Source organism: Seriola aureovittata, chromosome 17, assembly GCF_021018895.1.
Source record: "Seriola aureovittata isolate HTS-2021-v1 ecotype China chromosome 17, ASM2101889v1, whole genome shotgun sequence".
Lineage (NCBI taxonomy): Eukaryota > Metazoa > Chordata > Actinopteri > Carangiformes > Carangidae > Seriola > Seriola aureovittata.
In genome coordinates, this window is record NC_079380.1 from 15285820 (window position 1) to 15302285 (window position 16466).

Below are 16466 nucleotides of genomic sequence, written 5' to 3' on the forward strand. Positions count from 1 at the left end.
GGTGGAAATGAAAAAATCTGCCCATGCGGATTATGGGAGCTGCTACAATGTAGGACACTGTGAGCCTTCTTCATGCTCCTCGACGCTGTGTGTTGCTGCTACTGCCAGTGTGTTAGTGGTGACGCACCGGGGGGGGGACTGTTTTTTAATAGAACAACAGTCTGAGGCCTCCGCTTGAAAACAAACAATGTGAAATGTGTATGTGTGATGTTTTATTGATGTTTTATTTAACATATTCCATAATCCTCAATCTCATTGCTATTGTAATGCTGCACATCTAATGTTCTCAAGCACAGATTAATTATTAAAGAAAGCTTTCCAACTTGCGTTTAAATAAATGATAAATAGATTAGTTTGTGCAAAACACACATATTTACAGAAGTCTGGAGAAAAACGACTGCTGTAGATATAATGACACTGACTAATGTCTGGTACTTCATCTAATCGCTTTCTGCTTGTGCGCAAGAGGACAGAGATAAAATCAGACGTATGAAGAATTTCCACTTTTTTTTCTTTTCTTCGATTCGGTTCTCAACTTTTATTTCTTTCATCACTGCTGCTGCTACGTTGGTGCAAGGTGTGAAACAGTTTCAATCTCCATCATGTTATTGCGGAAGAACAAGCCCAAATGTTGGAAGAAGAGGAAGGTGTGGGTTTGTGTGCGATGGGCAGTGACAGAAATATTTCTACTGGGGCGTATGATTATTGCTGATTGCTGCTGCTTTAATTCAACCATTCTCCCTCAGGTTTGTTGACTGTGTGTGTGTGTGTGTGTGTGTGTGTGTGTGTGTGTGTGTGTGTCAGTTATCTTTCAGAAAGTGTCACAGCTGACTGAGAAGGGGATTGAGCTGAGAAGCACAATCTTTGAATTTTACTGATTTCATCTGTCTCTCTGACGGTGGTATGATTCAACAGGATAAACAATGTGTGTGTTTGTGTGTGAGTGCATGTGGGTGTGCGGCAGAAAGCAACACTTTGTTGGTGTATTGGGTCTGGAGAGTAGATTTGTTCCAGTTACTGAGTTTTTCTCTGCCACTGTGGTAAAATTTGAAAGGGAGATTTCCAACCAGTAAATTCTTGGAGGCTTTTTGAAGAAATGATGACAGCAGCTGCTGCAGATGTATCACTAAAAACAAATTACAGATTCGATGGTGTTGCCAGCTTGTCCATTTATCCATTACACACGACTGGACAGAATGACGGTGAATAATTATTTGGCACATTTTTTATTACAGCTTTCTTTCACATCCATATGCTCTTTTCCCAGTGTGCTGGATCATCTGATCATCATCGCCCAAGGTTGTGTTAAAGTGTGTGAAACGTCCATAATTAAAATCAAATCACACTGAGTGTATTTGATTGTGACTGGATACATGCACAGATCCGCAGGGGTTGGAGGAGACGGTTGTAAAGGGTGGTGGTGGTGGTTGGGGAGAGGTGTGGTAGGGGTAGAATTAAAGTGCCATTCTGCTCCTAGCGCCCTCTCCCTCTCACACGCGTCCCCACGGAGCCCCAAAGACCGAGCGCTGTAAAGACTGTGAGAAAAACAAGTTTCAGAATTGAGACAAGAGAAATCCTTTGGCTTAGTAATTAAAGCCTAATGGAAGAGAGGCCTGTGCAGAAGGCCAGGCTCTCTCAGGCATTTGAAAACTGCTGTTTTCTTGGATGTCACAGACTATTAGTGAGACCCACAAAACCCCTTCAGCCTGTATCCCTGCCTTTATAAAATTATGCATCACAAATGTTATATTCTGTTCCCATGCTTGGCTCTGTCTGGCAGCCATTTTTAAATTAGGCACATAAATCTTTTCACTTTCCGGCCTCACTGTGGTTGCGCAAGACAATATGTTGCCTTCTCTAATTGAAATATTGTTAGATTCCCATTTGCATTATTCATTTACTTTAGGAGGAGAGACAGCACACAGATGAACTTTGAGGGGAAGAGGTTAAATATCTCTCCTCTTCCTCTTCACGCCGTTTGACTTATTTATGCTCAGTTGGCCGAGGAGAGCAACTTAATATGTTGTTTTGGGGGAATGAGAATAAAAAAGAGTGAAAACACAGATGACGTGAGGGAGGGAAGAAACAAATTCATCAGCACAGGAGAGGAAACAGCTGCTGTGTGACAGTTTGTAATGCCACCTCTCTGAGGATCAAAGAGGCTGTGAATGCTAGATGGATATATTCATTCACCTTTATTCTGTTAAGCATTGCACAGTATTTTCTAGCAGGGAAAATCATAAATCTGACACTTTTTTATGTTCAGATTACAAAGCTCCATAGATTCACTGCCAGAATATAAAGTGTTTAACCTGAGCACACTCTATTTTAAATGTCCTGTCTAATCTTACACTTTGGTCTCCATTCTTGAGGTTGACATAATGTATTCCAACAGGGACCATTTACATTTATAACAATATTCAAGGTTTCTTGCAGAGGAAACTTTAATAATATCTCTGGAAGATGAGACTGTGATATATAATATTCTGGTTGCAAAGATGAGAGCTTAAATCTCTCCCACAACCTCCTCAGATCATGGTTTCTGGCACCTGTGTGCACTACAAATTGAAGCGCTCGACTGTCTGTCTTGCAACAAGTAGTAAAGCTTGCAGCTGCAGCTACAAATCTCTCATTGTGCATCACTGAACGTGTCCCTATTATTTTCTCCAAAACATCTGTCTTCCCCTACAACAAATAAACACACTTGACTGTAAAATGGCCTGTGTCTGTTTGTTTTTTCTTGCCACTTAATATCTCAGCATATTGTGGTGTCATGGGGCATAATGTGCTGGACTGCGTCTTGGCTTGGAGCAATTACTTCCTGCCCGGCAACCTTACAGTGACAGAAAGACTGGAAATAGTCAGGCATATATCCCCCATGGAATCAGAAGGGGCTTAGGGCTGATTTTTGTTTCCGTTGGACAGAACCAGGCTAGTTGTTTCCCCCTGTTTCCAGTCTTTGTGCTACGCTGAGCTAACTGGCTGCTGTATTGAACCATTCATTTACACTATATACAAAATATACAGTACGTTCGAAGACTATCATTGATAACTTTTTAATTCATTCACATAGGAACTTTAGGACAATTTTGAATCCACATATTCTTCAATGCTCACCAGAAAAAAAAATCTGAACAGTTTTAAGTATTACTAAGGTAGAAAAATGAACAAGATGTGATCTCAATTGAGCAGGTTTGAGAGTAAAACATCTAATTTCCAGCTCAATCACTCACAACCGCAAGAAACAAATCAGTGCCTCTTGACTGGAGATTAAATACAGTTAGTCATCACTTTATCATCTGCTGTTGATTCATGGGATAGACTTCCAAAGTCACCCAGTAATAAACTAGACATGTGACTCTTTGTGATCCTTTTATCTTTGTGGAATCTAATCAGATGTTGGTGGCTCGCCTTCCCCCCAGAAGGGCCGTGGATAAGTGTATTATCTAGATCATTCCACCGCTGCTAACGAAATCGCCATCAGCCAACGTTTCCTACTCAGGAGATGAACCCACCCTCCCTTCAACCAACTCACAGAGCACACAGACACCCACACCCACACACACACACACACACTCTCTCTTGCTGGTGTGATTAAGCCCTGCTCTCCACTGACATTAGCAGATCATGTGACTTTCATCAGGAAAGGGATCTAGGGACATAAAACCTTCTTTTTTTTTGTGGTCGTAAATCCGTTCAGGCTCTATTTATAGAGCCTGCGTGGATGCTTACTATTTATGAATATGAACTTCCTGTTCCCACAGGCTGAAAGTAAGCCCATCCTGCTTTGGATCAAACTACAAACTCTGCTTTATTACTTTTACTCTGAACAAAACACAGACAAGAGGCTACAGGTTGAGACAGATAAGGGAACATGGCTGAGCATGTTTCAGAGGATGGTTAGAAGCAAACAATAGTTTTAGCTTGATGTCTGAGCTTTTGACACTGGAGGAGAGGATGGGATCAACAGAGTAACTGAGAGCATGAAAAAATAAGCATCTGTGTGAGAGGAATGGTTGATACAATGAGAGAGAGGCAGCCAGGACCAACAGCCTTGCTGCCAAGGTCAGAATTGTCACGTTACCCATATGTCCCTCCTGTGGCCTCCGCTTGGCTGAGAGGAGGCTGTATCAAGCTGAAGCAGATGCACAGTGTCGTCATGTATGCTTGACACATTATCATGCTAATGTGTGTGTGTGTGTGTGCTGTTTAAACACCTTTTTAGTGGCTGCGTGAATTGGATTAGTCAGTGATTTGTGAGCCCGCTCTCTCTAAGATGTTTGTCACTGTGGGATTTTCAGAAATGCTGGGACTCTGTATTTGTTCAAACAACCAGACTTTGAGCCATGCACGGATGTACAGCTAATGAGTGTTTTCTGCAAACAAGCGTTTGTCGCAAAATAAGACGCTTACAGCAAGTCCATGAAGCAATACACCGAATCGGAGTAGAAGGATTACATACTTTGATAATGTTTTAGCTTGTTGCTTGTTTTCGTTTTTTATTAGAATGCAACACGAGTAGCATATTACACCATTAAATAATAATTCTGGAGGGAAGAGAGTGAAATGCTATTGATATGCACAGTTGGAGGAGATTTAGAGGCTGACAGGCACTTGACGCAGGCTTGGTTTGTCCCAAGGAGCCCATCCTTCACGTGAGTTACAGTGGCCGTGATTGATCGCAACGAGAGTTTAGACTGACTCATTGTGCATAAAGCACCGCAAGAGTTTCAAGGTTGTTTGCATTAACCGCAGTAAAGTTTGCATAATTGATAGCAAGCATGTACCAGACAAGTCATTCTTCACAAGACCAAAGACAACTAAAGCAGTACTTTTCCTCACTAATAGCATTCTCAGCCCCGGATGTGATCCAGCTGGACATGAATATGAACATGTGGTTTATAAACTTTAGAAGTTTGTGCAAAAACTTGTGATGGATGTCGGTTTATTGCTCTGACATGACTGGAAGGAGAGATGAAGGCAATAATCCGGCTGTTACAGTGGCAAGAATAAGTAGGTGAACCCTTTGGAATGACCTCCATGTATAGATTTGTCTTAAGATACAACAATTAAACAATTACAATATGAACAAAACAAACACAATCTATCTGAAGTAATAACACATAAAGCCTTGTATTGTCCTTTCATTCACAGTGTAGGATGGAAAAAATGCGGATTGGTGGTGGGGGATAGAGCTCCTTTGACTTGTAAAAACATTTTGAGTTTGTTATTCACAAGAAGCATCTGCTGCTGTGAACCCTGCCTGGCAAAAAAAAAAAAAAGATCTCAGAAGACGTAAGGTGAAGAATTGTTGATTTGCGTGAAGCTGAAAGGGTTACAGAGTCATCTCAAAGAGTTTAGCTATTCACCCATCCACAGTCAGACAAACTGTCTACACATGAAATGATTTAGTTCTGTGGTAACAAAGAAACTTAAAGGCTTAAAGGAATCACTAGAGCTGGTTAACATATGTGTTTGTGGTTCTACCATAAGCAAATCATGGTTCACGGCTACATGAACGATGGCAGGACATCACTGCACCCCTGAAGTTTGCCAAAGAGCAGCTCGACAGAATTCCACAATGCTGCGAAAATGTTTTGTGGAATGATGAAACTGGTGTTCAGTTGTTTAGGAAGATCATATGCAGCTCTGTGTATGGTGTAAAAAGGGAACTGCATACCAACATGAAAACATCATCTCAATGGTGCAGTCGGGTGGAGGGAGTATTGTGACCTGGGTCTCTGGAAAAATGAATTCCCATGATTATCAAGGTCTCTTACAGGATAATGTCAGGATGTCTGTCCACCTGATGGAGCGCAGTAAAAGCTTGGTGATGCAGCAAGACAATGTCCCTGAACATTAAAGTAAATCTACTACAGACTGACTTCAGACAAAGAAAATCCACCTGTTGCACACCTTAATCCAGTAGAGATGCTGTGGGATGACCTCAGAGAGCCGCTCACACCAGACACCCAATGGAAGCAGTTCTGTAGGAAGAATAGTCCAACAATTCCTTCTGAAATTTTTGCAGATCGGATCAGCAGCTAATGGAAGAACTTGTTTGAGGTTATTGCGAAAGGAGGTTCGGTTAGTTATTATATCCAAAGGTTCACTTACTTTTTCCACCAGCACTGTGAGCTTTAAGTCATGTGTTCAATAAACACACAAACGATTATAATTGTTTGTATGGCATTGGTTTAGGGACACTGCTTGTCTACAATTGTTACATTTTTTATTGGATAAAGATCAGATCACAATTTGCGACCAATTAATGCAGACGACTACGTCATTCCAAAGGGTTCACAGAGTTATTCTTCTTAATGTAAAGGAATAGTTTAAGATTTAATAAATACACCTGTCTGCTTTCTTGCAGAGACTTAAATGAGAAGATCGGCACCACTAGTGATCTGTGATCTAAACATGAAGCCGGTTAGCTTAGCTTAGCTTAGCACAAAGACTGGAGACAGGGGGAAACACTTTGCCTGCCTGAGTCCAACGGTAACAACCAGGACATCTAAAGCTTGCTCATTAACACGGAAAAAGTAATGCTTTTTTAATCCATTCAAAAACAAAATGTTAAAATGGGTAAAATTTACAGGTGTTAGGTTTTTGACAGTTTCTTGGCTGGGAGCAGTAACTTCCCAGAATTTTTAGCTTGTTGCCCGAAGACTGCTCAGAGCCACGATATAGTTCCAAAGATAACCCTCTATGAAACAGCATGTTGTCATTTCTACACTTCAGTTTTTGTGCTCATTAGACAAACACGATATCTCATGTTAGTAGGCAGATTATACTAGCATCAGACAGAGCCTGGCTAACTGTTTCCCCTTGTTTACAGTCTTTATGCCAGGCCGAGCTAACTGGCTGCTGGCTGTATTTAAAGTTTAATTGTGCATCTCTTGCCTAAGAGGTGTTATTTAGCATATTCTATTAAATAAAATTTGTTTCAGAAACCGTCATGTCTCTCTGACAACCCTCATATGCTCTTGTGGGATTTATAGATTATAGCCGGTACGGTGCTCACAGGTCTGGAGGACATTGCATTATTATACACTGCCTTCCACAGCTCTAACCAGTGCCCTTTGAGGAGCTTTTCAAAGCCTGTGTAAATATGTACCCACTTAAGGGTGAGTTACACATCCATGTTTAATCAGCTACAGAAAAATGCTCAGGCACGCACACAAATACACCTTTAAGCATCCTTTACCTCCTGTGTACAAAATGCCTAATCATTCTTTATTCTGTCAGGACGATGATGCCGCTGAACTATGAATTAGTTAGACACTTCTTGGCTGTGGTTTCTTGCGTGGTGGCAGCAGCCCGAGTTACTCCTCAGTAAGACATGCAGGTAGCTCATCTCTGCTCGACAGATGTCCTCAGGGACCCTGATACCAGCTGAATGCGCTAAACGATATAAATTCAAGAGTTGGAATCATGGAGTGGAAAATGTGTCATGTTCCTGTAAAAATCATTAACACGAGCATGAGCTGTTCAATTTGCCGCCTATGCCCTATGTAATGCATTTGCAGATGGAAAAAATGCATCACATTAAATGGCAGGCTGGTAATATTACACACAGTGCAAAGCTCCTCTTGTCTGTCATAGGGCCGATTTGAACTGTGCTGTAGATTCAGAGGGATTAGGAAGGTGTAATTAACCCAGATACAAACCTTGAGTATTTAGGGAAGGCATCGTGATGACAGAGACAGCAATTAGCGCATGTGTGTGCGTGCGTTTGTGTATTAGGAGCCTTCAAACACACTGAATCAAGGTCCCCGAGCGCAGGGCTTTGTAGCTAAAAATGACAGCTCTTGTCTCATTCAGACAAGATTCGTGGGCGAGATGTCTCAGTGCCGCATTACGAGCTTTTGCAGCTCTGAGATGTTTAGTGTGATCAAAAATGTCTGGATTCCACAAGGAGTTCAAGCACAAACACAATGATTATGGGATCAATGTTCACGTTAATGTGCGCTGCCAGCAGGCATAGAGGTGAGTTTCCAAATAGTAGCTGTTTGTGACTTTTAAATGGGAAACTGCGCCACTGCACGGGGCTCCAGGCAGCTGTGCTGAGCATTTAAGTCAGGCACATTTTTCCATCTGCTTTCTCCATGTGTGTCTTTTCCTGGGGAAAGAAGTTCACCTGTGATCTGTGGCACTTTCAAAATTACACTGAATAACCACAGAGGTCAACAAAAGGCGATAAATGTGTCCGGACTAAAAAGGGGTCTGGCACATTCAAAAAAGTGGCTGGCACAAAGACGGTCTGTTTTCTGCCACCTTGTCTAATATTATTCATCCCTCGTGCCTTTCCTCCATGACATTTACAGATTTTAGTCATATAAACAAACACACAGCATCCAGATTTCCTGTTCTGGCTCAAAAGCGGATAAAACTCATATTTGTTCATATTTCTCTCGGAAAAATCAAAAAAAAAAAAAAAAGCATATAAACTAACCCATAATTGTTGATACAGGGATCATGGCTGTGTTTACTGTTTGTAAATGTTTTGTGGTGTCAGTGAAGCATGCAGAGCTCATACATGGCAGGAGACTTCCGTTTTACCCGCCACGACTGATCCAGTGAGATATGGCGCCTGACATCAACTCTGTTATTAAATTTTCACACACTGCTGACCGCAATATCATCAGGAGCCAACCAACACTCGCGGCTGTGTACCCTTGGGTGCCCAGGCATGCTTACTTGAGTGTGTGTGTGTGTGTGTGTGTGTGTGTGTGTGTGTGTGTGTGTGTGTGTGTGTGTGTGTGTGTGTGTGTGTATGAGCTGGTGAGTGTTTGCATTAGTCCTCATTGTCAGATACAGTGAACTCGTTAGAAGTCCAGTGACTTAAATGCGATCCTGCTTTATTTTACCCATGCACAAAGTCAACACAGACCTGGCTGCTGGTCCCCAGGAAGATTAGTTATTAAATAACTCAAATTTAAAAAGGGTTGTTAGAGGAAAATTGGTGGAAAATAAAATGGCAAAAAGTATGCATGTGATTTACGGCTGTTACAAGAATCTTCCTGTTATTTCTTTGCTCTGCCGTACATCAAATCAGCCCCTGCCTTTCTCAGTATAGTGTTGCAGAATACCTGAACAGATGACTCAGCTGTTTAGTGAAGCAGCAGTTTCTCCTCATGAGAATAGAAATCAGACCTTTGTTCTTTTCACTTTAGAATAAGAATGAGTTTAGAAATATGCTTCTACCACTGAGGAATGATAAAATAGGCATTTGTCTGTGTGCAGGCCTTTATAAACAAAGATACAAGATTCTGCAAATAAAGATAATACACTCACGCCCTGCACATCGAAGATTGACCATACATTATCCAAACTGTGTTGGCATGGTTGTGAAGTAGAGGCTGCATTTGTTGTGCTGTCCTCTTGTTACGCAGTTTTGGTTGGATATTCAAGGAAAACTCGTAAGATCTGTTTAATATGGATATCAAATCTTGTATAGTAGGTGTGAAAATGGCCATTGAGCAACCAAAAATTCTATATGTAATATTATACCACTGGCTATCCAATCAAACCTTAAAGATTATTTAAACAAACTGGAAACAACGCAACCCAAATAATTTCAGTATGGAGAACTGGCTGATGGATTTAACTGACTTTGTTTATGATTGGAGCAAGTGGGACTCATTCTCCAAGAAGAGGATGAACCTGATGGACCTGATGGAACTATGTTAGATCTTTAGCCTTGAGAAAGTTGAAAGTGATTTTGTAATATTGAATCTCTTTTGTTATATACCTTTTTTGTGTAAATATCCGTCCTTATTGCTGGGGTCATTATATTTTATTTTACTGTTGAAAAAACAAAAACAAAGTTTAGATTTGGAGTGAAGTAATTTTGACCTTATTAAATCTGTCCATTTAAAAATCTGTGTCCGTGTGACATGAATTTTTCCAATTAAAACTTAAGTACTTCCAGCCCCCTCCAGGCACCAGCACATCATCTATTCAAGTTTTAGACTGAGATTCATGTCTGCCTCAACTTGGAAAAGGTTTCTTGGGATAATTTGGCGCAGTGCAATGCAACCAAAAAGCTGCTAAAATCCAGTTTCTGTAACTATCACCATGAGACTGTCAAAGCTCAGTGCCTGGTGCCTGCTTGTGAGTTCTACCATGAACACTGTGACATTGGAGAAAACTGCTGAGCATGTAATGGATGTTTTGCAGCCACTGTTTCACTTAAGCTCTCCAATATATGCTGATTTTCTGCTAAATGCGCTGTGCTATTCACTCTCTGTCTTACAGTTGTTTTATTGAACCGCAACTTCACACAACAGGAGTCTGTTGCACTTCTGATCAAGCTGTTACTTCAACAGAATGGGGTATAAGAGAATTAGTTGTTTGTCTTCAGGTCCTCAGTTTGCCCATTACATTGAGGCTAGATTTGTGATCTTGCTTGGTGAAAGTAATGAGCACCAGAATTGCAGTTCAGTCAGAAAATAATAATGTTCTTACACTCTGTCCTCTGGTGTTGGTCAAAATGGATGCGTTTAATGAGGAGTTCTGTATCTTCATCTTCCTTGAATTTATTTCATCCTTGCTCTATTTTAAGAACAGTATGAATGACGTCAATAACAAAATAAAACAATTGAGATAAAGAGTTTCCGAGAATGAGGGTCATAGTCAACATGGTTGCGCATCGTTCTTTCACATGTTTACTGCTGATTAAACTTGCTGGCTTGTAAATGACAAAGTCATGTAACTTCAAGGGCGAGAAGCTAATTTTTAAGCCATCTCCACTGTTTATGCACTGCTTATGTGAAGCACTGCTGGGAAAAAATATGGCATGGCTGAAAAGGAGGTGGCCTTGCTAGCACAGCATTAGCAAGCTGTCGTTTGAATGCCTTGGTGCACTTAGCTATTCCATCACAATGGATGGGGAGCTGTCCTTGAGAGGACATGCACAAGCGAAACAATGAATGAGAGGTCAACAGTAGCTTGGACAAAGCTGGCAGAGAGTCCAGGACTAGCAGAACTTGGGCTGATTTTGTGGATGAAATGTTTTGCTCTCAGTGTTTTAACAGTAATGATGCAGTAATGCAAGACTACACCATTTGACATAAATTGTGTTACTCAAGGTAATATAGAAACATACTGCGCAGTGCTTTTATTTTGTGTTTCATCATATCTGATTTTTCTTTTCTCTCTCTCCCCTTGGCCCCCAGCTTGTGCTCATAACATCATTCTTTTAATATTATTCGACAGGCTTCATTATTGGTCGTCTCATCTACAAAATTTCAGATGAAGTGGAAGGGATATTGAAATATAGTGAGCTTTATGTGTGCAGTTCCTGGAACAGAAATTGCCTTAGAAATATATTATCACTGCGCATCTGTTAGTGAAAGCAAAAAAGTTGCTTTTGAGCTCTTCAGAAATCTGAGTGATGTGTTATAATTGACCCTCATGTTGCTTTATTCATATTTCTCATATTTCTTCGGTATTGATTTCGGCCTCCAGGAACACAAAGTTGCCGGGACGGCCAGGATGCAGGAGATAACAGAAAGAGAGGGAAGGAGAGAGTACCTCTCACATGGTGGCTTTGGAAACTAATTACATTGTATGTGTCACCTTACAGCATTTTGAGAGTTGAAAGCATTGGTATGTGTTCAGAGCCTCAGGGCACAATCTCATTTTACATTCAGCTCATTTTGTAGCTCACCATGGCTGCAGGGAGCTCTCCAAAGTTTTAACATCAAATGACATTTATAAAGCAAAGAATCGGCATATTTGCTCTCACAATTGATACTCATGATATTTGCCACTGCTGTTGTTTGATTTGTCACCAAGATGTCCAAATGTACCACAAAAGGGGCAGAGCTTATGTGAGCTGATGTATTGGTATTGATTATGTCAGCTGAGCTTATCCTAGAAATATAAAAAGAAATATTCAACCCACCCCCCCCCCAAAAAAAAACACCATGAACGTTCAGACATGAAAAAACAGCAAAGCATACTGCGGATTTACATTTATAAATATGTCATGCATATGAATGTATATGTTGATTTTTTGTTATGAAGCTTCTCTCGGCTTGAGAGCAAATCAGCTAACCATGAGGGACATCTAGTGGTAAATCATGAAACTTCCTCTCATCCACATGTCACTTTTCATGTCAGATATAATGTTTCTACATGCTGTTGGTTAGAGAAAATGAAAAAGGCTGTGTAATCAAAACAATGGATAGCTGATGCTTATTTAGGACATCAAGAGTCAGGGGAGCTGCCTCTTCTGGTTGATAAAAAAAATCAGCATCAGGCATTTCGTCCATGAAATATCCCATTTTATCACTGCCTCATGTGAGATTATGTAGCCTACTAATTTAAGATGTTGTCAATAATGGTGAGAGCAGCTTTAAATTTATGGAATATGTGTTTTTATTTTCAAGTTATAAAAACAAGGAATGAACAACCCTTATTAATTAATATTACAGCATCACATCCACAGTAGACAAGACTAATTACAGAGAGTTACAACTTTACATTATCTGATATTTTCATGGTTTACTCCACTAAACACTATTTTATGAGTTTCAACAACACACGAAGCCAGGGCACAGTAGATGATGTGACGTGTGTTTTCATTGTGTTATGGATTAGTTGCCTCCAGGGAGCGCCCGTCTCCAGTATTAAGTCTATTGTCCGCCTTTTCTACCTGCCTGCAGCAAGCGTCAAGTCACCTGGGAAAATCCAGAACCGTACTGGAACAAGCCCTTCAGAATAAAAGCATGAAACAGAAACACGATTTTGAGTATGACTTTGGCTTCAGACATTGAATTAAATTGAAACCCCGCTGTAAAACAAACATACAGGGTTGGAAAATAGCTGGAAATAAAAACTGATACAGAACGCAGCTCAAGTATGTGTCATTTGTCATTTATTCAAAGTGTAAAACCATACTGATATTAGCAGTGAAATGTTTACAGAAGATTTATTTCTTCCGGGGCTAAAACAAGGGCTAAACAGGACTAAATCAGATCAACTTTATGCTTTTCACTGAAATTCCATTCAGCAGATCAAAAGAATGTGACAGCCTTCGATTGAAGTAGTCTGAAGGTTTAATTTGAAAGTATTTTCAACCGGAAGAGGTGGTTTATTCATTAATGGCTGTGCGCTTGATACCTGTCCATCTTCTCTTACCTCCACAGGCCTCCTCCCCTCCGGTCAACTAACCACCTACAACAAGTTTGACAGCTCAGCTTTTTTTTTTTGAGCTCACACGCAGAACAGCAGCAGCTACAGACAGCTGGACTCTCCTCCACTGGGTTTACTTTTCTCATTTTTTTCTCTCTCTGTTTTTGTTGTTGTTCGTATGTGTGCGTCTTGCGTCTCCTGCTGGCTATGAGGAATTTCATGTGTCCGTAGGTTTGGTTACTTTTTTTGTTTGGCGTTGGTGTAGTTTTAGTTTTTTGTATTTTTTTTCTTTGTTGGTCGTCGTACGGAATCTAAGTTAAACATGTCGAGGAGCGCGGAGGAGGTGAACAAGCTCACTGAAAGTACATATAAGGTGGGTGGGAATCCAACAGGTGCGACCACGACACGAGAAAAAATACCTCTGTACATCTATGTGTCCACTATTGAAACTGTTACAACCGCTGTGCTTGAACTTTTCACCGTCAAACAGTGACCACTGTCACCGTCTTAACGTTTAGCAGGTGTTTTTTATCAGCCTAATAAAACAGGCATAGATGGATAGATACTTGGTGTTTAAAGGCTTTCTGAAAGCCACTAAATGACTGTTAAATGAGTTTGGATCACTGGTTTTGAAGAAAATAGCCCCACCCTAGGAGTGCCATTTCCTCATTAAAGTGCGTCCCTGGTTGATCAGCATCAATTGAACTGCTCTGAGGTGTACTCTGGCATCTGTGCCATCCAGTATTTAACTTTGACTTATTTACTGAAGATAAGTGGGTGCTTTTTAAAAGTGATTCTAACTTATGAAATAGATTACTTAATTGAACGTGAGCCACCACATTCACTAAATCCCACCAAAAGTTATCACACTCTGTATATTGCACTCCACAGATGGGTCACAAAAGGTGAGTGTACAAAGAGGCCGGAGTGGGAACTAAAACACTTAATGCTTTTTCTCAGAAGCAGTCAGTCCTTTTGAATGGTTGTTATCTGCTGGGCTCCTCCTGGGACAGCCCCCACAGCTCCTTGGTGTGATGAAACGCAGGAAAAAGACTCCTGGACTCAGGTTTAATAATTTAGCTGGCTGTGTGTGCTGTGTGGTAAGACTATACAGCAAACTCCACTGGTTTGCAGCTATAATCAACAGTAGGCCAAGGCTCTCAGAGTACTGTATGTTTACATGAGTGGAGCAGAAAATAAGGGTAGTATTTTGTTTGTTGCAGAAAGATCTCTGTGTTGTGAATGATTTGACTGTTTACATATTTCATTAGTTCTGAAATTAGAAGATGCAAGGTGTCATTTCTTATGAATACCGTTGTCAGTGTGACAGTAGCTGAAGCTTACATGCCACTTAATGCTTCAGTCTTGGAACCACCCACTCCTGATACAGACCTTTGTCAGCGTTTGTCTGAAGGTGGTTGACTGAAGTTTTATTCATTTCCTGCATTTGGGGCTTGGTTGTGAATCTATAAACTAAGAGGCTATCCTCTCATAGTCATCACTAAGACAGACATAATATGGAGAAACAATAGCAGAATAATTTCCATGATTACAGACATAAGTGCTACACCTAGGACATGATTATGTATGATAGTCCCACTCTGTGATATTGGTCAAGGAGCGTTAAGAATGAAGAGCCCACTCATGCTGGTATTTGTTCATCCAAAAACCTCCAATGATGAAATACCTTTTTTCTTTTGTCTTCATTTTTTAGCTGGTGCTCTCATTTTTGCACTTATTCTAATTCTTTCTTTTTCTTTATTTAGTAGTCTGTCATTCAGTCTTTCATCTTCAGTTTCAAGACTGCTTGCATGGCATTCGGCATGGTGAATTTGTGCTGCAAGGTCACAGGTCTTAGCTGCTGTTAATAAGTAGTCAACAGGGTTTAACATGAATGTGTGTATTTCATTCCTCCACACCTCACTCACATCTGATGTCACTCAGTCAGGTGGACAGTCACCCACCTCTTAACTCACATGTGTTTCAAACCAAACCAAAAAACCCTGATTGAAATTATAACAAACTGTCTCACTTCTTATGTCTTCACCCACCCAGAGTGTGATGGATCAGTTCAACCCAGGATTGAGGAACCTGGTCAACCTCGGCAAGAACTATGAGAAAGCAGTGGCTGGTGAGCATTTTTACTAAATCAATAAACGTTCATAGTAACTTAGAGGTAAGGGGCTGATCTTTTTTCCTCAGTTGTCCACTCCATTGCCAAAAACAATGGTATTTTTTTTAACTTTTACATCTTATGCCCAAAGCTCATTAAACTTGTTGGGTATTTTGTTGTTCAGGTTTTGTTTGAATAGACCTGAGCTATGTTTTGGGTCCAGGTGTACTAGGTCAAACCTTAGTACCTTTTTATGAGAATATTCTGGGTGTTACGTGGCCCTCAACAGGTGTTAGGCAGCTTATATTTTTCCCAAACAATTCTGACAAACATTAATGATCATTTTATCATTTTCCCAGCAATGACCCTGGCGGGAAAGTTGTATTTTGATGCAATGTCTAAGATTGGGGAGAATGCCGCAGTGTCTCCTGTCTCCAGAGAATTAGGTAAGTTTCCATGTTGCCCTGTACTCTGGCTCTCTTCTGGGATAAACTATGGGAGATCTGCAGACTGTGGAGATGGTTCCTGCTTTCCTGAAATAGTTGTTTATCTCACTTGGGTCTCAGAGGAATGTGTTATTTGTTGCCAGGAGCTCTTTAGACCATGTCTGCAATTTAGCAGTATTCGCTGAATACTGCATGGTGTACATCAAACAAGTTACCCTTTTATATGAATGAGCTTCTGAAGTCCACATTAATGATACCATTGTTTTTCATTGAGCAGTGCTTCACAATCAATAGAAATTAAACTCTGACAAATGGCACATTTATTTAAGCAAAAGATCGAAGAGGTAAATAGTCATAAATGCAATTTAAGTAAGATAACATAAATAGCCCCAGTGATTGGTCTAAAACTCTGCCAGCCCAGCCTCATAAGACAAGTAAGTCCATTTCCTAAAAGCTCTGATTGCAAAAAATGTGGCCACCTCCTCAGCCTCCAAATATCCTCAGATATCCACTGCACAAGCCATGCACAGCCTTGAACCTGATTTACTAAAATATGAAACCAATTCCAGTTGTTCACTGGTGCAGCTGTGGCTGCTGTACGTGGTTTTGATGAAAGAAGGTAAGCAAGAGGAAGTAAATGTGTGTACAGTCAAATCTTGTTGTCATTGAGATATACAACTCTGTGACCACTGCAGCTTGAACACAGTGGCAGTTATACTTTGATAAATGCCAGCATGGTGCTTTTGATGGATGTACTACTGTGT

At 40.6% G+C, this 16466-nt stretch overlaps 1 protein-coding gene across 1 annotated transcript in view; it reads left to right on the forward strand.

Moving 5' to 3' along the window:
* Positions 1 to 13147: 13147 nt before the first annotated feature.
* Positions 13148 to 16466, forward strand: part of baiap2l1b (BAR/IMD domain containing adaptor protein 2 like 1b) — a 29057-nt gene continuing 25738 nt past the window's right edge. The window contains exons 1-3 of the mRNA XM_056400833.1: positions 13148 to 13516; positions 15199 to 15274; positions 15616 to 15702. Of these exons, the coding sequence (XP_056256808.1) occupies positions 13466 to 13516; positions 15199 to 15274; positions 15616 to 15702 (214 nt within the window). The 5' untranslated portion in view covers positions 13148 to 13465. The remainder of the gene's footprint in view (positions 13517 to 15198; positions 15275 to 15615; positions 15703 to 16466) is intronic.